The sequence below is a fragment of the Poecilia reticulata genome, linkage group LG1, assembly GCF_000633615.1.
Source record: "Poecilia reticulata strain Guanapo linkage group LG1, Guppy_female_1.0+MT, whole genome shotgun sequence".
Taxonomy (NCBI): Eukaryota; Metazoa; Chordata; class Actinopteri; order Cyprinodontiformes; family Poeciliidae; genus Poecilia; species Poecilia reticulata.
In genome coordinates, this window is record NC_024331.1 from 7,179,577 (window position 1) to 7,193,339 (window position 13,763).

The 13,763-nt window shown below is 39.1% G+C and overlaps 1 protein-coding gene across 1 annotated transcript; it reads right to left on the reverse strand.

Annotated features, from left to right (window-relative positions):
* Nucleotides 1–1,267: 1,267 nt before the first annotated feature.
* On the reverse strand, nt 1,268–7,671 carry psmd12 (proteasome 26S subunit, non-ATPase 12). Its single transcript, XM_008419676.2, has 11 exons — nt 7,473–7,671; nt 7,025–7,084; nt 5,751–5,879; nt 5,107–5,214; nt 3,876–3,980; nt 3,621–3,770; nt 3,375–3,509; nt 3,024–3,136; nt 2,755–2,929; nt 1,818–1,895; nt 1,268–1,711 (listed from the first exon to the last, which is right to left on the reverse strand). The coding sequence occupies exons 1-11, from the start codon at nt 7,578–7,580 to the stop codon at nt 1,502–1,504; spliced, it is 1,371 nt and encodes a 456-aa protein (XP_008417898.1). The 5' UTR covers nt 7,581–7,671; the 3' UTR covers nt 1,268–1,501.
* Nucleotides 7,672–13,763: the final 6,092 nt, after the last annotated feature.

A 13,763-nucleotide genomic window follows, 5' to 3' on the forward strand; every position in this document is an offset into this window, starting at 1 on the left:
GTACAAAAGTCCCACCCCTTCACACGTGGTATCATTGAAAAGCCCTAAATGTCCTCTCCAGATACCAAAAGGAATTAATTCAGTAGAATGCAGGGGGTGGGAGATATTCAAGTTTAGAAATGTCCTCTACAGAGGACCAAAATGTACTACTGGTAGTCAGGAGGTTAAACCGAAACGCGTTATGCTTACTAGAAAGTCATCCAGCAGTCAATGACCTCACATAGGAGTGTAAGTCACAAACATAATTACAAACTTTGCATAGTCATACTTACTTTTTTTTCTAAGCATTTAATAGAAAGTTAGGTGGGAGGAAAATGTCAAATATGACCGCAATTGGATTATGAACTAGCTTTTTTAGAGGATTTTGACCGCTTTGCCTACTTGTCGCTAAGCCTGATCTGGTGATTCATCGTTGACTTGAAGCTTTGACTTCCTGACTCGTGTTGAGTTGCAGCTTCAATGTGATCACATGTTGCACTTTAATCCTGCATCCATCTTTTTTTTTTTTTTTTATGAAGCGCACCAGTCTCTCCTACAGCTAAACACCTACTCAACATAACGCTGCCACCCCCATGCTTTACAACTGAGGTACTATCCTGAGTTTTTTCTTCCCAACCTCAGATTGGTCAGTGTAGCTAAATAGTTATTAGTTACACCAGGCTGAAGGACATGTTTCCTAAAATTAAGATTATTGTCCCCAAGTGTGATCTGGCTCTTTATGTTGCTTTTGCTTATTTCACTGTGGACACTAACACTATCATACCAGCTTCAGCCGGCATCTTCATAAGGCTGTTTTGCCTTATTTCTGGGGTTAATACACACATTTCCCACCAATTAAACTTTTTTTTCATAATGTCACATCATGAAGTATTTTTTGATATTTTGTCGTAAAAAGCATTCATAGGTTTGTCTCCTTTCAACTTAGATGTTGGGAATTAAACATTTCAGAAAATTAAATCATCATCTGGGTTTTCCAAAACTGTTTAAATGCAAAGAAATCTTAGTACCTGTACTGTAAACTTCTGAAAAGTTCAAACCAAAAACAACATGTCTATAAACATTCCTCTCATTTTTCTGACATTTAGCTAAAAGAAACTAATTTTGGCTTATCCAACTTAAAAAGGGTCAGAAAAAAAAAAATCTGTGGTTTTGAGTCATTTTTATCTTGTCTGCAAATATCTGGTTGCATTTGGATTTCGGTAATCTTTCCATAAAATGTGAAACTGTAATAAAACTACATTAAAAAGAGATGAGAAAATGCAAAGACTGGATGTACAATATGTTTATTGTCAATGTTTTACTAGACAATTACAAAAAGGAACAACTCATAGAGGGCGTGTGTGTTTTGCGGTTGCTTTTTACCCCCAAATCTTACGATACTGCAGTTGGGCGCCGCGGCGGTATCCCGCTAACGTACTGTACAAACGCATCACAGCTCCCCCTGAACATAAACACAAGCGAACGTGAAACAATAACATGAAAGTAGAAACTGTTCTCGGTGTCACTGCAGGTTGTGGATCATCTCCTCCTTGGCAATGAGGTGCGTGGTCTTGTTGACCAGCGACATGAGGGAGTTGAGTTTCTGCGACCAATCGTTGAGCAGGTCGTTGGGGTCTTTGGGCCGCTGAAAGTTGATGATGCCGGCGAGCCGGTCGACCTTGGCATAGATGGTCTTGTTTACGACGAGGCTGGAGAGGAAGTCCTCCGACTCCTGGCGTAGGATTTCAACAGGTGGATTAGCAACGTCGTTTTTTTTTTGTTTTTTTTGGTGGTACTGTGAGCTTTAGATGGAACGAGCTGCTAAAAGGTTTGCTTACGTCAACAGAGAGGTCCAGCAGGCCAGCCATCCTTTTCATTGTGATTCTGGTGTAATATTTGGCCATTATTCTGATGTTCTGAGAGAGAAAGACAAAAAAAATCTTCAATATAATTACAAGCAATAATGGAGACCAACCTCCAGAGATGTAAAGCTTACTTAAGTAAGAATAAGGAGACCCAAATCAGATTTTCATCCCCCCTCCCGACTTTTTTATGGCGGTCCAAACGGCTAAGGTTTCTGCAGGTTCCACCAACTCAAAGTTAAGACTTTTTAAGACTGTTGTGAATGAAGTTTAAGACCTTTATCACAACAATAATTTAAAATATGAAAATCGTATATTTTGCGATGTTCTTTATAGCCTTAACTCCCACAGTGCCAAGCTTTTATGCAGATTGCACAAGTTTGCCATAGATGTGAGCCAATGGCGAAGACGGACATCATCTGTCCAACTGGCAATAAATTTGCTCTGATGCCAGATGCAAAATAAATAAATAAATAAAACGATAGCTAGCTAGCATGGGTATATTAGCATCTAACTAGCGGTAGCCTCAACCGCTTCGAGTCGCAGAACGCAATGAAGAAGTCTGTATGAGACTCATTTTTTTTCTGTCAGGCAAAAGTTTAACAAACCAACAGAGAAAATGCAAGTTAAATATTCCCACAACAACAACATTTAAGACCTTGTACTTATGTGTATTTATGGCCTAACTAAACATAAGACTTTTTAAGGATGCACAGAGAACAGGATAATAAAGCTAGAAAAAGTAATGGTTGGTGCTTCAACGCAAAGAGAAAACGTACAGATGGACACTCTACCTGGGGAAAAAAACAACAAAAAAACAAACTCAAACACAAGAGCAACAACACAAGAGAATCTAATTTACATTTGGTGCGACTCCCGATCGTTTTGCCCTGCCCTTCCAGGAGTGACTTACATGCTCCACCACCCTGTTCTTAAGGTCCTTCCACCTTTTCTCTCCCTCCTCTGAATATGAGAAGACGTCCGTCGCCGGGCTCTCAGATGAGCCTTCTCTCAGCTCCTTCCCATAATCCTCCACCAGCGAGGCCCAGCGCATTAGCTCCATAGTGGTAAACTGCTTCAGAAGGTCCCTGGGAAAAGAGGAAGAACGTCTCTCTCTCAGCGTGTCGTAATCGATTTGTCAGCGGCGGAGTCGAAGCACGTTGAGGCACGGGTTGGTCTTACTTGTATTTAGGGATTTCTTCCAATTTCTTGTCGGCGCTGATTCTGTGCACAAGGTCTGACTGTTCGTTGTCGTAAGGAGACAGGATCACGTACAGCACCACACTCTTCAGGGCCTGTAGGGCGGAACAAGCAGGAAATGCACATTAGCCGATTGCAGCGTTGTGCTCCCCGTGTTATATTAAGCCATCGTGCGCAACCAGGTTTCAGTCAATGAGAACTACATCTGACGTTTGATAAGCACTTTGCAAACACCAGCTTCATGAAACCTAACCAGAAAACAGTCGCGCTTGATAAAGGAGTGAAAACGCTAAACCATTTGTCCTCTGAAACAAAAATCTGTCGACACTCCACCTGCTGCCACTTGCTGCTGTCCTCCAGGATGCAGGGCGTGTCGTAAATGGCCTTGTAGTGCTTGCATATTGACAGGTAGGAGCCCTCGTGCTGGTCCACTTGAATCATCAGGTTGTAATACTTTAACTTCAGCTCCTGTGTTGGTAAAAGGACAAAAAAGTTTTAAGTTCGCAGTTTGGGTGGACAGTAGATGATGCAACAGCTTCTGAGAGAACAGAAGCTGCCAGGACTGCTGCTGTCTCTTACCTCGCTCCCTTCCTCCTGAAAGAACTTGGTGTTTATCTTCTTGCTGATGATCTGGGTGCGAATATAGTCTTTGACAGCGATGCAGAGCCTCATCTGTTCCAAGATAAACTCCACCTTCTCCTTCTTCTCCATGGAGCCATACGTCTCCACCTGAGCAACAAAAAAAAAGAAAAAACAACAACCCATAAGTGAGGCGGGTCTTAGCAGCTCGCATATTACTTGTACTACTTGTGCATAAAAAGGTTTGGATCTCACCTGTAGCTCCTGCAGAATGGCGGCAGCCTCTTTGACGTCACCGCTCTGCTCCTTGATGTTGGCCAGGGTCTTTGTCAGCCTTGCACGCTCGATCTCGACGTAGATCTGTCAGAGAGAACCGTTTAGTGCATTGAGACAAGCAGCTAGCCTACCTATTAGTACAGGATTTAAAGGGCAAAATCACAGTGGACATGGGTCAGCACTTCTCTCACTTGTTGTCAGTTGCGTGGCTGAAAAAAAATGCAACAATGCTTTTCCCTTTGTTGCAAAGACAAGAAAATGTGGCTGTAACTGGTCACACTATTAGGGGATTGGCAGAAGTGCCAATAACACCCTTTGCTAACATTGAAAACATTTACTGCACTTAGCTTCCCCTAAATTTGTGCTTAGGGGAATTAATCCGTTAATGGCAGAGCTAAATTTCCACTTAGTGCTTTTGCCGAGTTTGGAAACATTTAGTGCACTCATCTTCTTGTAAATTCTGCTAAATTAATTTTTCCTGATAAATTATTCCACTATGATAGCAGAGCTAAATTTTTCCCCCATTTAGTGCTTTAGCATTTTTGCTAACTTTGAAAACGTTTAGTGTACTTAACTTTACCTAAACTAGGTTTTCCAGATAAATTCTTAAGCGCTAATTTACTTGGCTGCTTTGAAAGCTTTCAGTTGAATAAAGTTCAACATCTGCATCGACTTCTACAATTCTCCAAGTAGTTAGTCGTTTATATTCATGCTTTTATTTTGAAACACATTCTTTTTTTCTTTTTAAATAAACTTTATTGAGCAAGGAAGGGGCAAAAGAGTCATGGATACTGACTACCTGAGCAGTTAGCCTGACTAACTAGCTAACATCAGGTTGTCATAGTGCCAGTGTTACGCTACATAAGAAATACACACAAAAAACAGCAATAAATGCTTAGTCAGGGAGTTTTATGGTTCAATCTCTGCCTCAAAATCAAAAATACCTGTATTAATACGTTGAACGGTTTTGGCAGAGCCAGGAACAGTTATTGCTTTTCTCTTTAAAATAAAAACAATAAAAAGTTTTTTTTTTTTTTTGCTTTTCCTTTTAGTATCCAATTAAACTGGGTTTGCTCAGTGAGAATCAAATACAGTGAGAATCAAATATAGGCCCCTTCCGTTTATATCAAAGTCTGTTTCTTAGATTAATTTGAATGACAACACAGTCAGTAAAAGGACATAGTAATTATGGCATCAAGGGATTCCATACCTTGCCTGCAGTCACAGTGCGAAGTGTGTCTATAAGCCTCAGCTTGATGTTCAGATCAGTTACTGCATCCACGTATTTGTAGCATTCCTGCACCATTTTGGCAACAGCCTGAGATGAAGAGCAAAACAAATCACATATTTAGACCACAGTAAAAACAAATTTACCCAAGGAAAGTTACATTTTATATGAGCATATTTCAAAACCCATTGAAATATGAGTTTTAATATTTCAATTAGTTTGAAATATGAAAACTCATTTTTCATACGAGTTTGAAAAAAATACTCATGTTCATATTCATGAACGTATGAGTATATTTCATATTTCAAAATTTGTATTGCAGATACAAACTTTATATCTGCAACACAAACATTTGCAGATATCGGAATTTGTGCAAATTTTTCAGAAATCACAAAATTTTCAGTATAGTAATAATTTGCATTGCAGTAGAGCAACTCAATTTGATGACTGACAATCTCACAAAATTACTTTAAACAATTTCTATTTAAGACGTTAATGTGTTAAGGACTTCCAATTAAAATATGTAAAAAAAAAAATTTTATTCTGCGTTTTAATTGAGGAGGCCATATGTAAGAGATTGGCAAAGTTATGAAGAAAGCAGCGATCAGGGTAAACAGAGCACTGACCTGTTTGAGTTGACTCCTCCGCTTGGTGAGTAACATGATGTTTTCATTCAGAGCGTCCCAATCCTTCGCTTCATAACACATCTGGACCACGGCCACGAGGATTCTGGAGGTGGACACCATATCTGATGCCTGTGAAAATTTAAAGCAGAATCTATTCATTAAATATGTATACGCAGAAATGTGTTAGTGTGTGTGTGTTTTTTTTTTTAAAGAAATTATTTTGGTTAAAGTTTTCTGAGCTATTTTCAAGATAAATGCACCAAACTCAACCTTTTCCAGTTAATGTGTTGGTTTTTGTTAACTTGTGTAGCTCTGACCACAATTCATGTTCAAGACTTGCTAAGATAATGTCTTTTTTTTAACGCTTTTAGCTTTTCCCTCGCTAAAGCTGAAAATATTTCTGATCAGTCATAATGTGGGGGACAGAAAAGCGACACTGCTTGCCACAAGCACGAGGCATCATTTTTGTCATCGCACTAGCATGGCACCACATAGGCGTTTGGGTATAACAGTGCCTGCCCATTGAGACTCCAGCTGCAGGTGGAAACACTCTCCCACACCGGAGATCCAGTGATGCTAAGCTAATAGGACGCAGGAAGGTGCAGGACCAGGAGCTGACTTGGAACCCATAGTAACTGCTTGCAATTCTAGTTAATATTTTGAAACTACAGTTTGCAAGCTACAAGCAGAAGGTGTTTCAGCGAGCTGACCGCAGGCTCAGTGACAAAAATAGCTACCTTGAAATCTGAAAGTTGCGTGTTTGAATCCGACTTCCCCATTTATCTTGGGCAAGGCACTGAAGCCCAAGTTACCTTCCACTATACGTTTGTGTGAAAGTCGCTGCTGGGTGAATGAGACTAATAATAGAAAAGCACTTTGAGTGGTTGGCACACATTGATCCTGAATCGATGTTGAATCAAGATGAAAAGAAGTTCTGTCTCCCCATTTTTTTCTGAATTTCATTTCATATATGTTTCAGAAAAGAATTAAGTAGAACTTAAACTAAAAGGGGGAAAATGTATCAAATGAACTTCATAGTCAAACAGTAGATGACTCACATCATCAGGAGCTGTGTCAAAAACAACCCAACACTATTCATGTTAAATTGTTATATTGAGAAGAATTAAAAGCTCTCACATAATTTCTTGGACACAAGGAATTATTTTGTAGTTCTTATGAATATATCAATTACAATAGCTTCTTTCTTATTTGTAATGTAAATGTATAATGTTAACAATTTCTAGTGCTGCATCAGGTGGGAGGTTTTCGCTTACCGTTCTGGTCTGTTTCTCCAGTGACAACAAACTCTCAATAGCCTCTTGTAACTTCCCCTCCTGTAGAACAGAACACAAAAGCATCAGCTTTAATATCTTTTTTTTAAATTACAAACGCCAAGCTTTTTTCTCTCTCTCTTCTTACAGAATGCTAAAGATACCGGTTAGCAGGTTGGCTACTTCTGAAGAAGCTAACATCAGTGCTAAACATAGCTAGTATCCCTTTAACAACAAACTTCGGAGTTTTTAGAGAAAAAAACACCAAAGTGGTATTAAGCGTGGGTAAAAACATATATTCGAACTTATAAGTAATATGTGCTCATTATATGTGGTCATGTTAGGATAAAACTGAAGACACCTCAGTTGTATGATAGCTTAAGTGCTAGCGCACCGATCGGGATGCACCATGACTCAGCCAGCGCTGGCCTTCTTTTAAAAGCTCACTTACTTTGGCCATTTTTTCGCACTCCGGAAGCCTCTCATCTACAGTGGAACTGTAATCAATCTCCATCTTCACGATCCTTCCATCGGACCTCTCAGATCGTTCCTCAGACATTGTTGCGATTGAAAAAAGGGACAAACCACGACTCTTTTCCAGGCTCAGCCTGACGCTGTTTGTCTTGTCAAATGAACGACGCTAGGAGGTGACCAATCAGAACAGAGAATCGAATGGCTGGTTAGATGCCTGTAAGACCCAAGGGGGACGTCTCTAAAAAATATATTGTAATTTCTGTCAGGCGCAACAAAGGCAGCTTTAGTTTTACAGCTAACTGTGCTTTCAGAGTTGTAAAACTTCAAACAGTATGAACAGAGTCCGGTCAATAAATGCACCAATAAGACAAAGAACAATAAAATATACAAAAAACAAGAATGTTTAGTTAAAATATAAATATAAAAATATATAATTTTTAATGCAGAACCCATGAGAAAAGAGTACATACAGCTGGTTAAAATACATAAAGATTTGATATGATATGTTAAAATCCACAATTTTAAGATTCTATTCAATGTCAGTATCAACCATAATTATCTGAAATTTAATTTAATGTAACACAATGAACTTGAGTACAAGCAAACGAGAAAGACATATTTATTCTTGGATTAAAAAAAAATGTTTTTGTTGTCTCCCAGAAGAGGGATCATTTTAAAATTCAGACACTGAATTTTACACTTGTAAAATCATAGATTTACTAATGTATTAAACAGAAATAAAACCAGATCAGTAATTACTTTATTTGTAATACCTGATGGAGTGCCAGAAATGATAGGCACCCCTTTTAGACCCTGTCAGTTTGACAGTGAATGCTTTATTAGTTGAGAATAAAATAAATGCAAAATGTTGAACATTTAACTTCTTAAAGTATACACGGCATTGAGAAAGAAAGCCTTCTCGTACCCTTCACCACTAACCTAGCATAATCTCCAAAAGGAGCTTAAACACTGGGAAAATGGCAGTAGGTTCATGTTTATGTTCTTAGCCATAACTGTAATTAATTATTAACTTGCCATTTTGACGCTGCACCTTAATAGGAACTTGCACTCTTGTTTTGTATGGAGCATTTGTGATTTTATATAAATACTGAGACAGTTCTCTCTTGAGAATAAGAAATTATTTTCTAAATGAGATTTAAACTATATAAATAAAGGTCAAACAAAATTGATTTCTGTTCCAGTCGTGTTCCCGTTCCTTCCAAAGACTCAATTAGTTAAATCACAATGAAAGCAATTAGGATTGATGGGATTAATTTCCCTCTGGGATTATTAAAGTATTTTTAACCGAACTGAATTGAACTGAAGCAACAACAAAACACAAGCACAGCTTTGCAATCAAGGATGAGAGCACATGAAGTAAAGCACAGTGCCATGGCAACAGACCACCAGCAGGTGTCCTTCCATTATCTGCATCTTGTCTGTCTTTGCTCAGCAGCACTCTGCAGTGAAATGTTCCCTGCTTGTTGGTGAGAAACTGTCCCATACCAGAACCATTTAGTCCCCAAAACACATGCAGGAGTAATGCCTGATATACAGAGTGTGACTCAGTTTAAATGAAAGAATGATGAAATACAAAACATTTAAAATGGCTATTATTTCTAATTACTTAAGCAAGCTTTTTAGTTACCAAATGCTAAGGGCGCCAGCCATCCAGGGGCGCCATAAAAGGGGAAAGGAAAAAAGGAACTTTAACTATTCTTTTTAAAACTTATAGGTAATAATATAATTTCCTAATATGAAAGATTCTATAATAATTGTTCTGCACGGCAAAGAATGTTAAATACTACATTTAATAATAATGATACTGTGCTTAGCTATCCTGCCTCACAGTTCCTGCATAGGTTGGACTGATCAAATCAGAGTATTTTCAATATTTTCAGTGTATTTATGACTTATGTTTTGGTGAACACTTTCTTCTAAGCTAAAAAAAATAAATAAAAGGCAGCATTTAGTGTCGCCATATATAAATTGGTGAAACAAATGGAGGTTGGGGCAAATAAAATCTCACCTAGGGTGCCAAAGTGTGTAGGGTCGACCATGAACAGAATGATCACAAAATCCAGCACCTTTAAAGCCAGCAATTTGATAAAACATCTAAAAAAAAACCCAACAAAAACACCAATTTCAAAGAGTTTGCTTGCAGAATCAGGAAACTGTAGCAAACCGTACAGAAGCATTGAATAAAGCGGTGGGGACCAGAACGATATCTATGTTTATTTTTCTGATTTAATCTGTAAAATTAGACTAAGCACCCTCAGGAATTTTGTAATACTCAAACACAGCAACAGGGTTGTTTTTTTTTACAGCTATTTTGCCCGAGAAGTTAATTAACCTTTCATTTGAGCTTGAAGCACTTATTTATAGCTTAGCATCATTTCATTAAATGTAACTGCAGTTCACTGTATCATTACTGTGTAAAGGTAAATGCGTGTATTAGGCTATAGGCTGACACTGCAGGATAATATAAAGTAATTACAATGTCTTTTTATTGCATTGCCTTCATTTACGATTAACACTCTGAGGATAAGTTGTGTTTAGCAGCATTACATTAGGTAGAAATAGCTCGTACATTCGCCTGTTTACTGAAGATGAGAGTTCAAATTGAAATGCCGGTTCAGAGGGTTTGCCGTCCCAGGCAGGAATATATTGTGGAGGGAAAATGCCTGCTGACGAGGCAAAAAGGCAGTTTGTCCGCATTATTAGTGCACAGATTTTGCTGAGTGGATAAAAAAATGTCAGTGGTGTCGATAAAAATCAGCAGCCCAACCTCTCCTTTAATTAAAATGTACGGTGTCATAACGTGGCAACATTGTTTTCTGTTGTTCTCACGGCGAAGCAGGGCTCTGGGCAAGTAAGCGTGACTAACCGCTGAAATTATAGCGTCATCCCGAACGCTGGGCCATTGAGCTCAGCTTTTATGAGTTCTTTCGCGGTGAAGCACAGACCAAATTTCTTGTTAACTCCAAGGATAATGAACGATACAATCGGTGTTACTTTGGAGGCCCAAGGGAAACACTTCGAAGATGGCAACATTTTCAGCAGAATTATGTTGGATGGAACTAAATCTTCAAAAGTGATACATCGTCAGATGTTTGCTCAGAAACATAACCTGCAGGAGTAGCTGCAGAAAATCTGGCTACAATGTTTGACAAATGCACATTTAGTGAAGATAAAACAAAGATAAGTCTTTTTTTGTGTGTAAATCTACTGCTGCAGCAGGAATCTTTTGTGTGTGTGTGTGTGTGTGTGTGTGTGTGTGTGTGTGTGTGTGTGTGTGTGTGTGTTTATATGTACTTATATGTGATTTTGTTTAAATTTCTTGAGTTTGGGGTGGTTGTGTGTCTGTGTGGTGTTTGTGTGTCTGTTGCTGAGCAACAGGTTTCCACCAGGGGGCAGAACTGAGTCTGGACCAGCAGTCCTCAAGGGCTACCGTTCTGCAACTTTTAGATGTGTCTCTGCTCAAACACACCTGGATCAAATAAACTGCTCATTTCCAGCCTATTGCAGAGAGGAATGAATGCTGGTGAGGAAATTCAGACATTTTGGAGCAGAGGTGAATCTAAAAGTTGTAGGATGGTAGCCTTTGAGGACTGGAGTTGGTGACCCCTGCCCTAGAGAGAAGCTCTCGGCAGGACGCCCCTGCACTTGTACTTGCGTCCCCTGGGTCACAAGCTTAAACAAAAAACATGACCGTTTCTGAGTTGGATCACTGATATATTTAAGTCACAATTGAAACCAGGAGCATACATACAGCAAAATCGCATACAGAATGATTATTGGAAACTTCTGATTGGTTAATCCACAGGTTTGAGTTCACTGCAGGCACACCTGGAACTAGTTTCTGATATGGGCGATATGGGCCACCGCCCAGGGCGGCATCTCACCAGAGGGCGCCCGGTCCACCGCTGTCATTCTCCTTGGGTAAGAGCCATGAAATGTTTACATTATAGAAAAAATATGCAAATGCTTTGTGCATTGGCAGCATAAGCCAATGTAAAAACATTTTAAAAGGCGGATCTGCTCCAATCAGCAAACAAAAATCTCATCAAATTGTCATGTGATATGTTTGCCTAAATATTCAAAGCAGAAATATTTTGGTTTCTTTCATGCAAGAAACATCTGTTCCACAGCATATGGAACAATAGACTGTTTGTGGCTTATGCGTGTTATAAAGCAAAAAAACAGAGCCTCAGGGTCATAACTGTCAGTGGTTTCTCATTTTAGCAAATTATGTTTCTTTTGCAAAAGGGTTCATATAACATTTAGAGAGGAGACAATTTCTGCTGTTGCTGCAGCTGGAAGTCAACATTAAAAACTCACTTCTGTATTTCATTGACACACCGTGTAAATATGAAACGGGAAAACTTGTCTTTACACCAGAAGACCCACTTTTAATGGATGAATTAAAGCAGCAAGCTGTACGATTAAATCCTTTAGTTCGGACTGAGTAACTTTGGAGACCAAATAAAACAGAAAAATCGTGTAAGGTAAAGATTACAGAACAAACGGGACGTAAACGGGATCGGTAAAGACCTGTTTCAGGCACATGAACAGAAACGACACAGGCAGCTCAAGCCACACAAAAACAACATTACGTACATGCATAAATCACTCTGCTAATGTCGAAAAAACACAATTTTGTGTTTCCATTGAATAAGAAAGGTAAATAAAATCACAGGCTAAACATAAATCATTAAAAATAATGGCAGCAAAGGACGTGAACAGTTACTAAAGCTATAATTCAGCCATGGCATTAGTGCTCATCATCTGTTGGCCAGCTTATTCAAGCATTGGTGGAACCCATTATCCTTGGGAGTTACTACATATCCTGCATTTTATGGAAACTGCAGTGTGAGATTTTACAAAAGAGTTACATATTCAACACGTTCGAATGACACACAGCATTTTATGAATTGTGAGAAGCTGTGAGAGCTCTAGTGGAATCAACTGTGCATTATTGTCTGATAAACAAAACAAAACTCAAACAAACCATCCTCCTCTTTCTACTTCCTGTCCTCTTCGTCGTTTTTCGCCAGTAGCAACATCCGGCTGTTGAACACGTGACTCGTGTGATGGGGAAAAACTGTTCCGCTGCAGCTCTATTTCGATATGGCTGAAAAGCCACCTCATCCTAGCCTGAAAACGTTTTACCTCAAAAACATATTTATTTTTTTTCCCCTAAAAATTGCATGTTTCTATTTAGCAAATTTATTTGCTGAATTTCAATTTGCGCAATTCTATTGTCAATAGAAACACGACTATAGTGTTTATTGGAACCGTTTTTTTAATGCAAATGAATACTGTGCATTTTTTCTTCCCTGACGCTCCTAAACTGCATATTTATTTTAAACTGAGCCAACTATTATAACTGTACCTGCAGTATCGGTATGTTGTGAATCTGCATAGTGTAAAGTCTCCTGATTTTATTTGTAAGTTTTTGTAGATTTTTTTTTTTTTAACCTTAGTTTGATCTTCTATTTATCTTTAACTTGCTTATGGACTCTCTAGAATTCCCCCCACTTTGGAACAATAAAGGATATTATAAATAATTCCCTCTATTTCATATGGAATGCCTTCTGACCATTTTCCTGATGAGTCAGCATTTGCAAAACATGTCGGGAAAAACAAAAGTGAGCACATTACGAGGCCAAACAACGAACACCTCAGCGGACATTTGAGCTAAACGCCGCTGTCCAAACACCGCTCGATTGTCTGCGCAATGGAATTACGCACGTGCAAGACATTAGAGGCAGTGAAACCACAGCCTTCACAAAAGGGGTGTGAAAGCGAGGAAGGGGTGCAGTAGCAGCAGCGAGCTGATGCTTCCTGTGCTGTGGTCTACCAGTGTTTCCATCGCGTCTCGCTTCGTGTCTTAGCAGCCCGAGCAGCGGTGTGTGTGTGTGTGTGTGGGGGGGGGGGAAACAGGGGCCGAAGAGGCTGTTAGTTAACGTGGTTTTATTTTCCGATACCAAAAGAGCTGCTTTCAAGTAGAACAAGTAGAGCTGCTGCGAGAAGAAAGTAGCCCCCTTTTTTTTGAGGAGGAGGAGGAGGAGGAGGAGGAGTGGTGTGGGGGTTGTTTGATTTGACTTTGTACGCAGACAGGGGGTTCAGTTTCGAAACACTGCTGCGTTAAAACCCCCCATTTAATAAGCATACTGGACTTTATTCCTAACGGTACCTCAAAAAAAAAAAAAAAAAAAAAAAAAAAAAAAAAAAAAAAAAAAGGGGGGGGGAAAAGGAAAAAAAT